Below are 14,843 nucleotides of genomic sequence, written 5' to 3'. Positions count from 1 at the left end.
ACTTTCTGCACCATGCAATTATGAACTAGCTGTGTTCTCTGTATGTATCTAATATAAATATTAAGAGATGATTGTATTTTTAATATTTTAAACCATTTTAAATGTGCATCGGAGGCTGCTCCATGAGCCATTTTTCCCGCCACCCTATCTTTAAATCTCTGTAGATTTCTATTAGTCCTCCTGATGCTACCTATATCGGTGACCATTTCAAACTGGTCAATAAAAAAAATGATTCATGGGTGCAGAAAGAGAGGGAAAAAAAAGTTTTTGGCATTTAATTCCCCGAACCCCACTAAGGGGCAGATGCAGGTAAGTTAAATTGTAGCTGGTAATGGGACTACTGCTTTAATCATGATTCTGCAACAGGTTTCCTAACTCTTACTAACTTCATTTCCAAGTAAGTTTAATATGTTAACTATGTTTTCTATGTTTTTTTGGATGATTAGCTATCGTTAGTGTTAGTGTATTTTATGTGCGGCCCAAACCAACTCGTCGTCTTCCAATGTGGCCCAGGAAAGCTAAAAGGTTGGACACCCCTGCTCTAATACATATGACTTTGGTGTGTTTGAAGATTTTATTTTTAATGTTCAGAGTGCGCCTAGATATATGCTTTTCTAGTGGAGTATGGAAGGCGTGAAATGTTTCTGATTATAAGTGTAAGATGAGATCCGATCTCCGCCAGCTCAAAGATGCAAAACCCCAATCCTTTATTTTCACAGTGGAAATGGCTTTGCGTCTCTCTCTACGTGCAGTGATAAATGTCTCTATGAATGCGCCTCTTCACCTCTTTATCTTGTTTCAGTAATCTTGCTCCACAAAATAAAATCTCGTGTTAGTCCAGCTACACTTAATCTGTATTTAGCAAGCAACGCCTTTGCTCCGCCTTAACTACTCCCCTGGTGCAACTTTCTGCTACTCTGCTCAGTGTTGCTCTGCAAATCCATGTGCACAGCGATACCAAAGAGGATTGTGCACTGTGCCTCAGTTACTTTACACTTGATAAGTCGGGTACATAGAGTTCAGCGAATAATTTACATTTTTTAATTATTTAGTGACACATTGCAGATGAAGCCTAAACAACAGATATTTCAGAGGAACTTTTACTCACCTGAATGAACATCCAAAAGAACTGGCAGAGGTAAAAATAGTGTGTAACAGATGCCAAACCGGCACAGCTTTCATAGGAGAGCTCTCGGCTAATGTAAGCGGAGGCCAGGAACGAGATCTGCAACAGAGACACAGGATCCCATTAACAAAATTCTGTTGTAAGGGCAAAAGTTCATCAGCCATACAAAGAAATTGCACATGGCAATTATGTCACTACATATATTCATATTAATGTCAATAAAGGTCACTGCTCCCTCTAATCTGTGCGTTCCGAATATGAAAGAGTTAAAACGTTAATCTAGACACAGTGGTGGTGATAGAAAGTCATTTTATCCTTTTCTTTTACATCAATAAACTTGACTTATGGCTACAATGTACCACAATTTAGCTGTGTGAATAGAACCGAAACAACAATAATGAGGAATAAAATAAAATATTCAGTATGTATTCATTTTGCTCACTAATAGGTTACATTGACAGGAACAGAAATGGATAATTCTGCCATTGTATCCACAACATAAATGACATAAGAAATATGTTGCATTTTCTTTAATTACTGTTGCTTATTTAAAGAAAGTGACAAAACATTAATGAACTGTGTACAATGAGCTATTTCCCCTGTTATTGTCTTTATTTGATAAATTAGCTCAGTACATGATGACCCTCCCTCAGATACATTATAACTGGATGTCATCTGGTTTTTATGCAAACGCCTTGCACATATCAACAAAGACAGCAAAGACATTTGCCTCCAGTTTTAGCTTAGAGGTTTAGCACAGTAAGCACTCCTCTGCCAGTACTTGCTTGTGGACTCTACGCTTAGTACAATAATTAGAGCTGCCCAGAATGACTAACTTCATACATGTCAAAAGGTGAATTTAGAAGAAACTATACTGAGGGAACATATAGTAAATATAATGTAATATTGGGGCTCACAGCGGATGCAGCTTTGACCAGACCTGGCTAATCAGACCCCTATTTGTAATTACTGAAATACTGATTTCCTGTGATAGTGTCTCCAGTGGTCTCCATATGTGTCCTTTATCCTCCTCTAAACTGACAAGTCTCAGCCATGCTCGACTGCAGTCTACATCAGACTCGCCATTTCAGTGAACATAAGTCTAATGTCCTAAGCTTACTGAAAAACTTCCTCTTACATAAGTGAAAGGTTCTATACTGCTGCATCTCCTCCATCACTTGCAGCACGATGGCTTAGTGGTTAGCACTGCTGCCTCAGGGTATTGGATCATGAGTTTAAATCTTGATCGTGGCCTTACCGGTGAGGAAACCCCTTTGTTTGTGTGGGTTCACACACTCCAAAAACATACTAGTAGGTTAATTGATTGCTATCAAATTGACCATAGGCTCTCTGTCTGTGTGTGTATGTGTTAGGGAATTTAGACTGTAAGCTCAAACGGGGCATTGACTGATGTGAGTGAGTTCTCTGTAAAGGAGCTATATAGGTAGCTGCTAATGATGATGATCACTGTGGACATATCCAGCTTTTAGGTTATGAAGACTGCTACTGTGCTGGACTGTAGTTAGTGAGCAGACAGGACAATCACAATACACAGACAATGGGAAGGATACCTGAAGACCTTGGAAACCTCTGGCTCTCACCTGGAGGGGCTATAGTTACTCAGAATGTTGCTTCTGTTTATACTTATGTTGGTCCTTTTTTGGCCCCTCAAAGTACAACTTTTTTGCTTCCTCTGAGTTTCCCATAGTTAGTTTTGGTCAGAGCATTCATTACCCTAGCAGCACCAAAATGTACATAAGCCTAGGACATTCACAATGTGTCTTTATGACTATTCAATGTAAAAAGTATTTATGACCCTTAATATTATATATAAAATAATATACAGAGAGATATAGGGAAAATACACCAAAATGAAAATGTTCATATAACCCATGTTTGAGGGGATCTCTACATATTTGTAACTAGTGGACCCAGTCACATGGATTGTTGTCTATAATAAAAACAGTCTCATTAGGAAATTAGTGAAAAAAATGTATCCTCTTAAGAAATCATATTCATGTTTTCTATGCATAGCTGCGGAAATCTATAACTTGTGTAGAGGATGTAATATTTTATATCTTTTATGTTCTAGAAGAGAGATACCCTAGTTATAGAATTCATTACTAGAAGTGTTGTGTAACAAAGTGGAGCAAAAAGACAATAAAACAGCCATCAAACAGATTAGCAAATCAGCACACCTCTGACTGTGAGGTCACAAAGCAGGGGGCATTGGACAAAAAAGAAAATTGTTTAAACTTTGCTACAATCATGTTAGAAATTGTCAGTTCATGGGGTTCAGTCTTTCAACTGATCAATTGTTCACACGTATAAGGACGTGAATGTGATATCACATTTCTTCTTTTATTCCTGTTTTATTTTCAGAAAACTGTTTTATTTCAGTATGCCAGTTTGTTATCCGTTTTATAAAATAAAGCATTTTTGTCATAATAAACGCCATTTAAAAAGGTCTTTGTACTCTTAAGACATTCAGAAAGGGTTTTCTAGTTTAGTTTATAAATGCTACATATAAGGCAGATGATTGTTTGATTTACACTATATTTGAGGGATTTAAGTTGTTTTTTTTGGAAAAGGTCAGAGACTAACTGAAGACTGTCAGCTCTCGAACTTAACCTTAGTAGTGGCAGAACGGAGTGTACTAGAGAGTGGGTCGGTTTTAGTCACTTTTAGAGAGACCAAGTCGTTTTGTTTTGAGTATCCGTTCCCCACTCACACATCACATATCACACATACCCAGATGGGGCTTGTTATGATAATCCACATTAAATGATCTCAATAAACACTGTGCACATCAACAGGGCTGTATTGACATCAGCTGTTCAATATGCAGGTATTTTTATCATAGGTGGGGACATAAGTGAATTATGTGTTGTCTCTAAATATGCAGATGTGTACCTGAGAGGGAATCCATCTACCTGCAAAAACATCAGAACTAGACATTAACTGCTCTCCATGGTCTTCTGAAGAAAAGTCAGGACAGTGTATCAACATCTCGCAAAATCCTTCAGGACCAACAAAACATCAGCATATTAAGAGTTAAGATACTAATCCTATGGAACATCCTTGAATCACAATCTTTAAATTAGGTGTGACCTAATTTAACTACTTTAATCTACTCCTTTTCCGAAAAAAATATTATGACTCAAGTTCTCTCTACCGTCCCATCCCCCATGCCCCTTTCCTTCCTCATACAAGACTATACCCTAACCTACAAACCTTCAACCATTCCCTGAAAACTCACGTCTTATTTAAGGTTATCTAATTTCTGAACCACCATTCGAACCTCCTTAGCCTATTCTATCCACTACCACCCTTCTAAATTCACTCTATTATTGTATAAATTCACTCTAATGAGTGAATTTATACAATAAATGTGTAATACATAAAACTACATTGGCACATTTGTATTCATCATATAATTAGGACATTGCGCCTGGTAGCATATTGACCATTATTACTATATTGGGGATTGGGACACACCCCCTCACTCCTCCCGCAGGCTGCAGCATACATTTAGTGTGGTAGCGCAGTCCCTCTATTACACTAACCAGTGTTAATCAGGTTAAAGCAGGAGAAATCTCTGATCTCTGATTTCTCTTTCTCTCTTTAAACCCTTGATAAATTAAAACAAGAGCTGCGATGACTATTCTCTGGAGAAAACAGCTGTTTTGTCCAGATTTTTGGCTCACCACAGCTTAGTAAATAGACCCCTATATCACAAAAATTATGATACAGTCCTACATATGCTTTATTTCTTTTCCCTCCACTACTAAGCGAAGGCCAAATTCATTTGTAAATATCAATTTGGTATGATCACTGGTAAAATAAAAATCCAGTGTAATACAAAACATGTACCAGTAGAACAGGGAGGTCAGTCCAACCCACTGACATATACAGTAATATCAGGGTATCCTTCTGATGGCCAGTTTTGAACTTGGAAAACAAGCTCTGGGCTGAATAATATATCTGCTTTTGCATTACCATTAAAATCATTTAAAATTAAACTTGTTTGCTCATAGAGAAGGTCTCTCTAAGAGACTCGTCTAAATGAAAAATGCCATGAACTTGGCAGAGGTAACGGGATTAATGTAGTCTTGCATTTACTAAGATAAGCCCCAGTAACATGCCACGGCATGGTTGTTTTTTTAGCTCTCAAAGCATTCACGTGCACGTGTAATGAAAAACTAATTTTGCTTGTGATAGTAAAATATGGGCAATGAGGTCACGGCCTATACATTATTCCACAACTGGAGGCTTCTTTTAAACCGTACGAAAACAACTTTAACTCCAAATAATTTAGATGTATGCACAAAGGCATAAGACTGGGGACTCTTAGAATAGAACCACAAAATAATATTTCATGCAAAGGCTTACATGTACTCACAATAACATAAACCCATATTACCTTATTTCCCAAATAAAACTGGAGTTCTGGGGGACATGACCACAAAATAAAATATTTTTTTCTACAACGTTAATAATTAGTAATGTTTAAAGTGACATTTGTTTACACTTCTATATCTCAGTGTTTCACTTACAAAGATCTGCTATTGACAGAACTCATCTTTTTCAAGACGGACCATTGTGGGTTTCACTTAGAGATGGAAGTACACTATTGTATGTTCATAAGATGCAGTTTTCAGCTACACACCTGTGCACCAAAATGTGTCTGAATGGAGATTTTTGCATATTGTAGACTTGTATGGCCTAATGTTTGGAGATTCCAAACGGAGACCGGCAGCGGCCAGAAAACATGAGCTAAGTACTATAAGTACGTGTTCACATAAGTGCAACATAATTAGACATAGATTCTTAAGATGCATATCTCTTATGGACACTGGATACAGGGCCGGTGCTAGGGTCCATGGCGCCCTAGGCATTTTTAAAAAAGCGACGCCCCTCCCCCCCGCAAAAATCGCTGCCGTCCCCCCTCGCAAAAATCTCCTCCCTCCTCTCCTTACCTTGTCTCACCACCGCCGCCTCTCTGCTCCGTCTCCTCCCCTCCACTCACTGACACTAGTAAGTGGAGGGGAGGAGACGGAGCAGAGAGGCGGCGGTGGTGACAAAATAGCCTCTTCCCATCCCTCCCCGTCCATCTGATGCTGTGCGGCGGCCGTGACAGGTATGGTCAGCGGTCGCCGCACAGTTTTAAAGTATTTTAGAATACTGTGGCGCCCTTCAGAGCCCGGCGCCCTAGGCAAGTGCCTAACCTTGCCTAATGGGAGCGCAGGGCCTGACTGGATAGCTGGTGTAAAGATATGTGGTTGTGATGATGATAACCATCAGCAGCACTGTCTAGCTGGTTCTGATTTGCTGCTTGTATACTGACCTCTCCAGCTGATAGTACTTAAATCATTAGCGATGCGGCTATATTATATCAAGTAACAGCCGTCCATTCATATTACTTAATTGTCATTTTCATTTGGGCTATGGCAGGATAAAAGATTGCCATTAGACATTCAAAGGTGTAAATAACAGATGTTGAGGTGGCTGTATTTAATTACATTTTAACTGGAAAATGTGCTAATTTCACATTTATTAATATAGTATGACACTTCATTAAATGATTATATTGTGAACAAATAAGGTAAAGTGACTTTAGCATTTACTACTAACACTATCAAGCTGCATCTCTACACTATCATTAGGTGTAAGTATAGACACAGTGTCTGATGCAGACCTGGGGCAAACACTACTGTTTTTTGACTCAACACTAACACTTGTAATTACACATTTTTGTGCACATTCGGTGTGAATATGCGTCTAAATCTAACTAAAGCTCATATGCATTGATACCAGCAAGGCTGGATCTTCCTGTGTACAGCTTTAGTTTGGGACTTGTATCACATTTAAACTTACCAGGCCCTAGAAGCAGCTCTCTATCCAGGACAACATACTACATTCATCTTAGTAAGTGTCATCTACTTGGTGAGGTTTGGAGCAAGGGAGTTTACATGTGTTACACCTGAGGAAGGAGGCTACTCTGAAACTGTTGTGGGTTGTGCTAATCTCAGATGTGAATACATTTTGCTAAGTGTCGCTGAAGCCTGCAAGTGCCCTGGTTCCTTCTCTGTTTTGCTACTACTGAATAGATCTATGCTAGAAGATCTAGGTTCCTTCAGTGCACTGAGCGAGATCACATCAGTGTTTCATGTCAAAAGTGAGTGACAAGTGAAACTATAAAAGGGAACTCTACCTCAACTTTCATCTTAATAGAGAGTTGTCTCTTTATGCTACGGTAGAAATACTGTTATGGATGAGAATTGCGAGTGCTTAAGCATTTGTTCCTATGACATATTTAGGAGAAATCCCACCTTTTCACGGAATATAAAAATGAAAAGAAACTGCAATTATGGAAAATATGAATCCAGTGTAGATTTGATTACCATGATGATGGACAGATAACACAGTGGTAGAAGGCAGCTATATGCATATGACTGGCAATGTAATAAATATATATATTTCAAAGCCAGTTAACCACTTTCCATACTCCAAGCTAAGCACTCCAGTGTGACAATGGAGGTTATCGTCTTCACTTACAATACACAATGATTATACACATTTACAAAGAATCTAAATTTACAGGTCAGTATTCTAACATGTTAATGTTTAGATGATTCAGTGATTATAATTATGCACTAAAAAGCACAGTGTTCAATCTCTGCTGTGTGACACCACCCAAACTTTAATATCTAGATGTCCATAAAAGGTAGACATACTAATCTACTCACCACTACCCCTTCTAAGTTGGTTATATAATATGTTTAACACCTTCTTTTGGATCTGTTCGGGACTAAAAAGTGTTTGAAAGCTATAATTTGTAGTTATTTGCTAGGAATACTGTTATACAGTTTATGCATGCTGTCACTTAATAAAACTGGCATTATTATTATTACTACAGGAAGTTTACCAAAAAAGATTACAGTGAATGTATACATATACAAAGTTTTATAAATAATTAAGACTAAAAGTTTTTACGAAAAAACCCCAACACTTAGCAGCAGTGTAGGCGTTAACTGACGTACTGGAACAGAATACATTAATGAAACAAGATGCTCAGGTCAGCATATGACTGCTATTCATGCTTCAGAGTGAGTTAAGCATTTGTCAACAATTCCTAATTATTCAGCAGAACTGAAGAACAAAAGACACCACTGATCCCAGCTCCCTCTTGTACAGATCCCAATGCATGGAAAATACTTGTGTGTTGTTGGTATTGCATAGTGTTAGTCATAAAGAGCTTCCATCACATTTTTAATAAAGAAAAAGTTTCTATTTCACTTTTAAAAGAGTTTTAAAAATTGAGATGGTTCCCAGTAACTACTTATCAAGAAACTTTTACTTTATCAGGGAAGTTATCATGACTATAACGGCTCCATAGTGATGTCCTGTTGGTTTCAATGGAAACAATCCTATACCCATATGCTTTAAACTATTTCATTCAGATTATAAATCAATCTTTAGAACCCCCTCTTAATTTATCATTAAAGCAGGTGACACTTCCTGCTTCAGCATAAATAATATGACTTTGGGACTGAGTCTTCTCCCATTTGAACCCAAAGAAAAAAAAAGCAAAAAACATATTATTAGTTTTTTCATTAACAATGATTGAAATCATGTAGCCTTACAAAGATTACAAAAAAATTACAAAGATTGCAAGTATGTTTTGTATGGTGCTTTTCCTGATAGACTTGTTATGTTTGGATTCTGGTATAGATGCTAACATTTTTATGAATGACATCATGTTTCTGATTATGTGGATGCAGATTTTCATTGCCCTGTACCATGTGAAGTTTGATGCAAGGTAGGCAGGTGAACAGAGTTTAACATTAATTCTTGGTGGTTGTTTTTATATTTGTAACTGGGTCTTTCTGTGGTATTTCAGAAGTACCGTACAGTCTTGGATTCATTTCTATGATCTTCTGGGGTTCTCTCCTGGATTTAGTTTGCCTTTCTGAATACCATACTTTATAACCTTTTGTTGGCCCCCGTGAGCTCCGGTGAAGAGGTGTCCGTGTGGGGGCGGGGCTCGATGAATCGCCTCATTTTTGCTCAGCCCCAGCTATAAAATTGTCGACATTCACGGCATTATATAGCGGGGACGGGGCTTTATGACACAATCTCATCATTAAGCCCCATAACAATCCGGGAGGATGCCTACTCTGGCGGGAGTCCCGAAATTCGAGAGCCTCACAGAAATTTCGGGAGAGTAGGCAAGTATGCTGAACACTCTGGACCTCATTTATAAAGCTCACTGGATGTGCACCACAAAGCATGCTGGTTTTGCACCGGTGTGCCTGGATGCCCCTCACTGCACAAGGTGCACTCCTAATGCCTGCTGTATGGAGAGACCTCCATAAACTAGAAGTGACCTGTGTGTCCAGAGAGACAGAACAATCAGAGGCACAATGCTCACGGAAGTCCAACCTCCTACTACAATAAACCACCCCTTTCAGTGAATAAAACTTTCCTGCTTTTCTGCCAAAATACCGATCATGTAGCCTCATTTATTGCTTAGTATCACGAGAAAGTTGCTCTGCTAAAGTGTAACCAGAAGGCAAGCACATACATATCGTTAAATGTATATAATGTGCCCGAATCTATCCTAGCCCACAACTGGACAAATAGAAGTTCTTTTGCAGAGTGGGAATAGCAGTGCGTCCCTCCACATAACAATACCCCAAAAATGCACCCTCATCAACTTTCTTTATTACAATTCTTGTGTATGAAGCTTTTTAGTACATTGCTGGGAGTCCAGACAGAAATGAGCATTTTTACCTTCAGTGCAATATAAAGGCATAGAAAGTTATAAAGAGCTGAAGGCCACCTGAGCTGATGTCCTATTTTGAGTGAAAATAGCCATGCTGCTTCCACTCAACAAGGAGCCCCTTAAAAACGCACCCATTAAGAACAGCTACGGTCCCACAATGCACTTAGTTTTATGTAAAGCAGAGTGCGATGGCGCCATTTCAGGGTTCAGAAGTTGCCATAGGCTGAGAGCAGGAGTTGTGCTGACTGAAGTAATTCATTACAAAACACGGAGTAGACACACTAGCGCATCAACCTTTGTGAATTAGTCCATAAACGTCTGCACTAGTGTTAAAAGAGACTATCTGCTACCTCCGGTACGCTCAAACTCTGTGTCTAGCCGCATAAGGCTTCTATTTTTAGCTAATCTAATAATAAACATAAACGAATAGGCCCCCACAACTAGCCATTCTTGTAAATTAAATTTAATTTTGAATTTCCATATTATTAACAAGGTGACCTTTCTAGACAAATTATATTATGTTTGGATAAACAATGTGTCTGGAAAAGAGGCTACTCTCGAAACAGAAAAAGTAAAACATTTAATATTTATTAAAGAACAATGCTGCACCCAACATAACTTAATACAGCTTCAAATGTCATTGACTTGTGCAAAATGGCTAAAAGAATAAAATAATATGCATCATTTTATTACAATGAAGGCATCATTGATTGGATTAATCAAAGCATATGTTGTGCTGCAAATTCCACTATATTAATAGTAATAATCTAAAAAAAGGGATTTTTTTTTTTAAAAAAATCTAGCTACATGTAATAAAGACTAAAGGTAAAACAGTTGATATTGTTTATGAGCGTTGTTCTGCCCGTATTCAAATCCAAGCGGATATCAAGATACGTTTCAATTTGAATCTGAGTGTAAGTACACTCTGTCTAAATGTTACTTGCTTTATGTTGCCAGACACAGCACAGTGCAGGATATGCAGAACATATGTGCAACATAAAGTCCCATTAGAATGCATGCAACAAAAAATAAATTATAAAATAAATTAACAACTCATAACATTATAATTATTAATAAATATTTATTTTTCTTTTTTTTTTTTTACATAAAATAGGATGTTCTTAATGTGTGCTGTACATCCCATGAGTATTTATATTCTCTCTTACTTGCACATAAATGTTCTTTGCTATCTAGCATACAATGTAGTAGGCATACATGTAGTTTTTAATACAAAGACAATGTCGTGACAGTCATCACTGTCAGTGGGCACTTACACCTGCCCTGTAACTGGTTCAAATGATACGGCTAAAAAAACCATATTGTAGAGAAAGCCAGGACTTGGAACGCCCTTGCTGTACATTGCCTACATCAGTGCATCACTTCCCATCCAAGTTCCGCTCTTCAAATCGTGGGCATTCATAAGTGTCATTTGTGTTCAGACATGATTTGCATGTTCATTGGCGTAAGGTTAGTTTCTGAGCATTCTCAGAGATATTTCACACAATATAAGGCTAAAGTCTGAACATGAATCAGGCCCGTATGTACATAAAATGTTGAGAAAAAAACAAAGACAAAATAGGACACACACGTAGTTTGCCAAGGCATAATTTGACATACCCAAACCATATCCTCCTACCCTCATAATATCTGCCAAATAACTGTATTTATGGGTCCAGAAATTTTCCATATGTTTGTTTGCATTGATAAATATACATTCATAATTTTTTTCATTCTTTAATGACAATGTATCCAAATATGTAAATATCAATACAGAAAACAATATTTAAGTTTCATTTGTTTGTAAGTTTGTTTCCAAATCCTTTGTTCTATTACCTAGTAGAGTGTATTTTTATATTCTAAAAATCTAACTTCCAACTACAGCCATCTTTGTAACCATAAAGTACGGTGTTATGATATCAGTCATTCTACACTAATGTCATCTGCTTTTATGCTCGTCAGTAGGGAAATAGGAGAAGATTCAGTTCTGTAGTCAGCTTACATGTGCACAAGCAGTTGTGATCACCGCAAGTGGAAACTGCTCACCTGGAGGTATACTTGTCAGAGACAGCGATTTAAATCAAACTAACAGCATCTAGTGTAGGGGTGTTATAATAACAAGTGTTGAAGTATTTAATATCTGTCACAATACACTCTGAGCAGGTGCTATGAATTAATTTAATGTCAATCCCTGCCTCTATGCATTTAGGGTAACACACTTCTAAACTCTCTAGGTAAAAATTCCCTCCTATGGTAATGATGACTTGTAACAGTCAAAAGGTAACTTGGTCCGCTTCAAAACATATCTGAAGTATTTGAGATAAAGGGCGATTAATTCACTCAAGAGAGATAAAGAACCTGCAGTATCATACTGAAGATATAGCTTACCGTCTGAAAATAAGTCCATAAATGGGTAGAAAGGCCAGAAAACATATCCACTCAGTAATCAAAAGATGAGTTACCTGGGTAACATTATACCCCCTTGGGAAGAGAGTCCCAATGGTGATATTCTAGTGATTGAATATTAAAATTAGTCTCATAGACTTCCATAGATTAGAATGATCCATTGTGAAACAATCTTGCCCACCTATCCAGTCTATTGCATAACAAATGAAAGTTGTAGAATTATACAGTGCAATGTTCCGGGGACAGAGAAGTTTTTTTTAACATGTCTGTTTTAGAAAGTGAATGGACATATTTAGTTATGTATAAACATTTACTGTAATGCATATAGCATTACAAAGAGGTGAACCTGCCCCCGATAACAACAGTCAAATTCACAGGGGATATACTGAAGGAAGCGATGAGGACACAATGACATGGAGAGCCTCGTCATCAAGAAAAAGGGGCGGGCTATCGAGTAGTATCAAATTAAAAACCATTTGGGAACTAGACTCTATTTAAGACTCTGTTTCCCACCCTGAGGCATCAGCAGCTATTTTAGCAGCCCGGACCAGGAAAGGAGGAGGGTCCCTGGTGAGTGGGGTGGGGGGGTGGGCATGCAGCAGGTGCTACAAAGGTATTAGACTCCAGTGAATGGGAGTACAAGAGTCCAAATTGATTGAGGGGGGTGTGTGGTGGCGCTGCGAGGATAACAGAAATTACCCCATGAGGGGGAATGTACTGCCCTCTAAGCTAATGAGAACCTTTGGAGAAAGGGGTGTTGCAGAGAGCGATCCTCACCTTCACGGGTACCCAAGAAGTGAAAGGGTGTGGATGCAGGAGTACAGGAGAATTGCACCTGGATAAAAGAAGACAAGAGAGTGAGAGTCCTCAGTAGCAAAGGTACAGAGCCTTGGGTTTACAGTGAGTGGAAGGAAGTGAGCCATGGATGGAGAGACAGACCCGTAAAAGGGTTGAGTGTGATGACTGGAAGCCACATGTAGTGGCCCCCATACCGTGAGGGGGAAGGTCACTGTAGAGGCAGTGTGGCTAGCAAGAGCTGAATTAGGGGAGGAGGTTCTCCCTGTAAGAAAGCCCCCTTGAGAAGTACCCCAATAAATGAGGGGGTGTTGCTTGAAATAGGCAGCTAGCTGCTCTGGAGAAAAGGATACTCCACAGTGAGGAGTAGATGGAGTTCTTTAATTTTGTAATTGTTATATCAAGTGAGGCAGACTTCCTGGCTATTGGGATGCATTGAAGAAGTCGTCTGAATAACCATAAAAAAAATTACACTTTTTACTGCAGTGTGTTCCTTAGTAGTGAGAGATCCCTGGATGTTATGAGGACATTTGAAAGTGGCAATGTGAGATGCAGCAGTGGAGCTGGGGTGGTGCATCCTGGCAAGGAGAATCCCTAGATAGTAGGATGTTAATTATTCCTTGTTGGAGCATGAACCTCGTGACACGGGCAAACTTCAGGTCATGCACACACAGACACCTTTTTACTTTGTTTTTATTGTCAGGATGGTAAAGTAAATTGACAGCATAGAGTCCACACTCTTTCTTGTGACCCTAACACTAGATAGAGACCAACTCCCTAGTACCAGCCACTATCTGGCATCAGTCACAACTGAGCAATGAAACAATAATAGTTTACACTCCTCCCACAGCCCTAACTTGGTGGACAGATGACACTCCCACCTTGCCTTTGAAAGGGAGTTGATTGCAGACACATCCTGTCAAGTTGCTGCTTGCTGTGGAAAAGATGTTTTTTAAAAACCACTTCAAAATATGTAAGTTAAATCAGACTCTTTACTATTATTTTGTCACACATATGTCATCCTCCTGTAGTTGTTTAACTTAGGTGAACTACTGTACAAATGTGTAACTCTGTAGCCTTTCTCTGCAGATTGCCAGCTAAATACCGGTCTACTGTTTTAGAAGCCTGCGGAAAACACCACCCTTTGTCACACTGAAGTATGCCCATTGTGTGCTGACACCTGTGAGAATGAGCCCAAGATTACTAGAAAGTGTGGAACTACTGCAGCCAACAACATTGGGTATGCAGCTGTGTAATGGTTCATGCTGGGTTTAAGCAGGAGGAGTAGGGGAGCAGTGTAAAGTTTAGCATTTGTTGAAGTGATGTGCTGGAGGCATTTGGGAGAAGTTGAACTTGTGCTGGAGGAGTTTGGCGTTTATGTTTTCTATACATTGCAACAGTTATGATCTGTGCAGGAGGAGAGGTTGTTTGAAATTAAGAAATAATATTATTTTTCTATGAGTTAGTCTAGTACCCAACAGTTATTGACAGTTGCACTGCACACCCCTAATGTCCACTCCATATTAATTTGTCTTTAAATACCTGAGTATTCAGTGGATCCTCTGTTCGTGGATGCCACACCCACAGTATAGCCAGAGCAGAAGAGGAGGGCAACAGCGAGTAGGGTACCACTCAAAATCATGGCAATCAGAGTAAGTGAGAGCACACATAACCAGGAGGGGTTCCACATTACTAGAGTATATTTCTGGTATACTATTCAGCTTAAGAAAA

At 38.8% G+C, this 14,843-nt stretch overlaps 1 protein-coding gene across 1 annotated transcript in view; it reads right to left on the bottom strand.

Annotated features, from left to right (window-relative positions):
• ADGRV1 (adhesion G protein-coupled receptor V1) overlaps positions 1–14,843 on the bottom strand; it is a 397,132-nt gene that overhangs the window by 72,666 nt on the left and 309,623 nt on the right. The window contains exon 85 of the mRNA XM_075212995.1: positions 1,109–1,225. Coding sequence (XP_075069096.1) covers positions 1,109–1,225 — 117 coding nt within the window. The remainder of the gene's footprint in view (positions 1–1,108; positions 1,226–14,843) is intronic.

Source organism: Mixophyes fleayi, chromosome 1 (genome assembly GCF_038048845.1).
Source record: "Mixophyes fleayi isolate aMixFle1 chromosome 1, aMixFle1.hap1, whole genome shotgun sequence".
Taxonomy (NCBI): Eukaryota; Metazoa; Chordata; class Amphibia; order Anura; family Limnodynastidae; genus Mixophyes; species Mixophyes fleayi.
The sequence above is the reverse complement of the archived record's forward strand: the minus strand, read 5'-3'. Positions and strand labels throughout refer to the sequence as shown.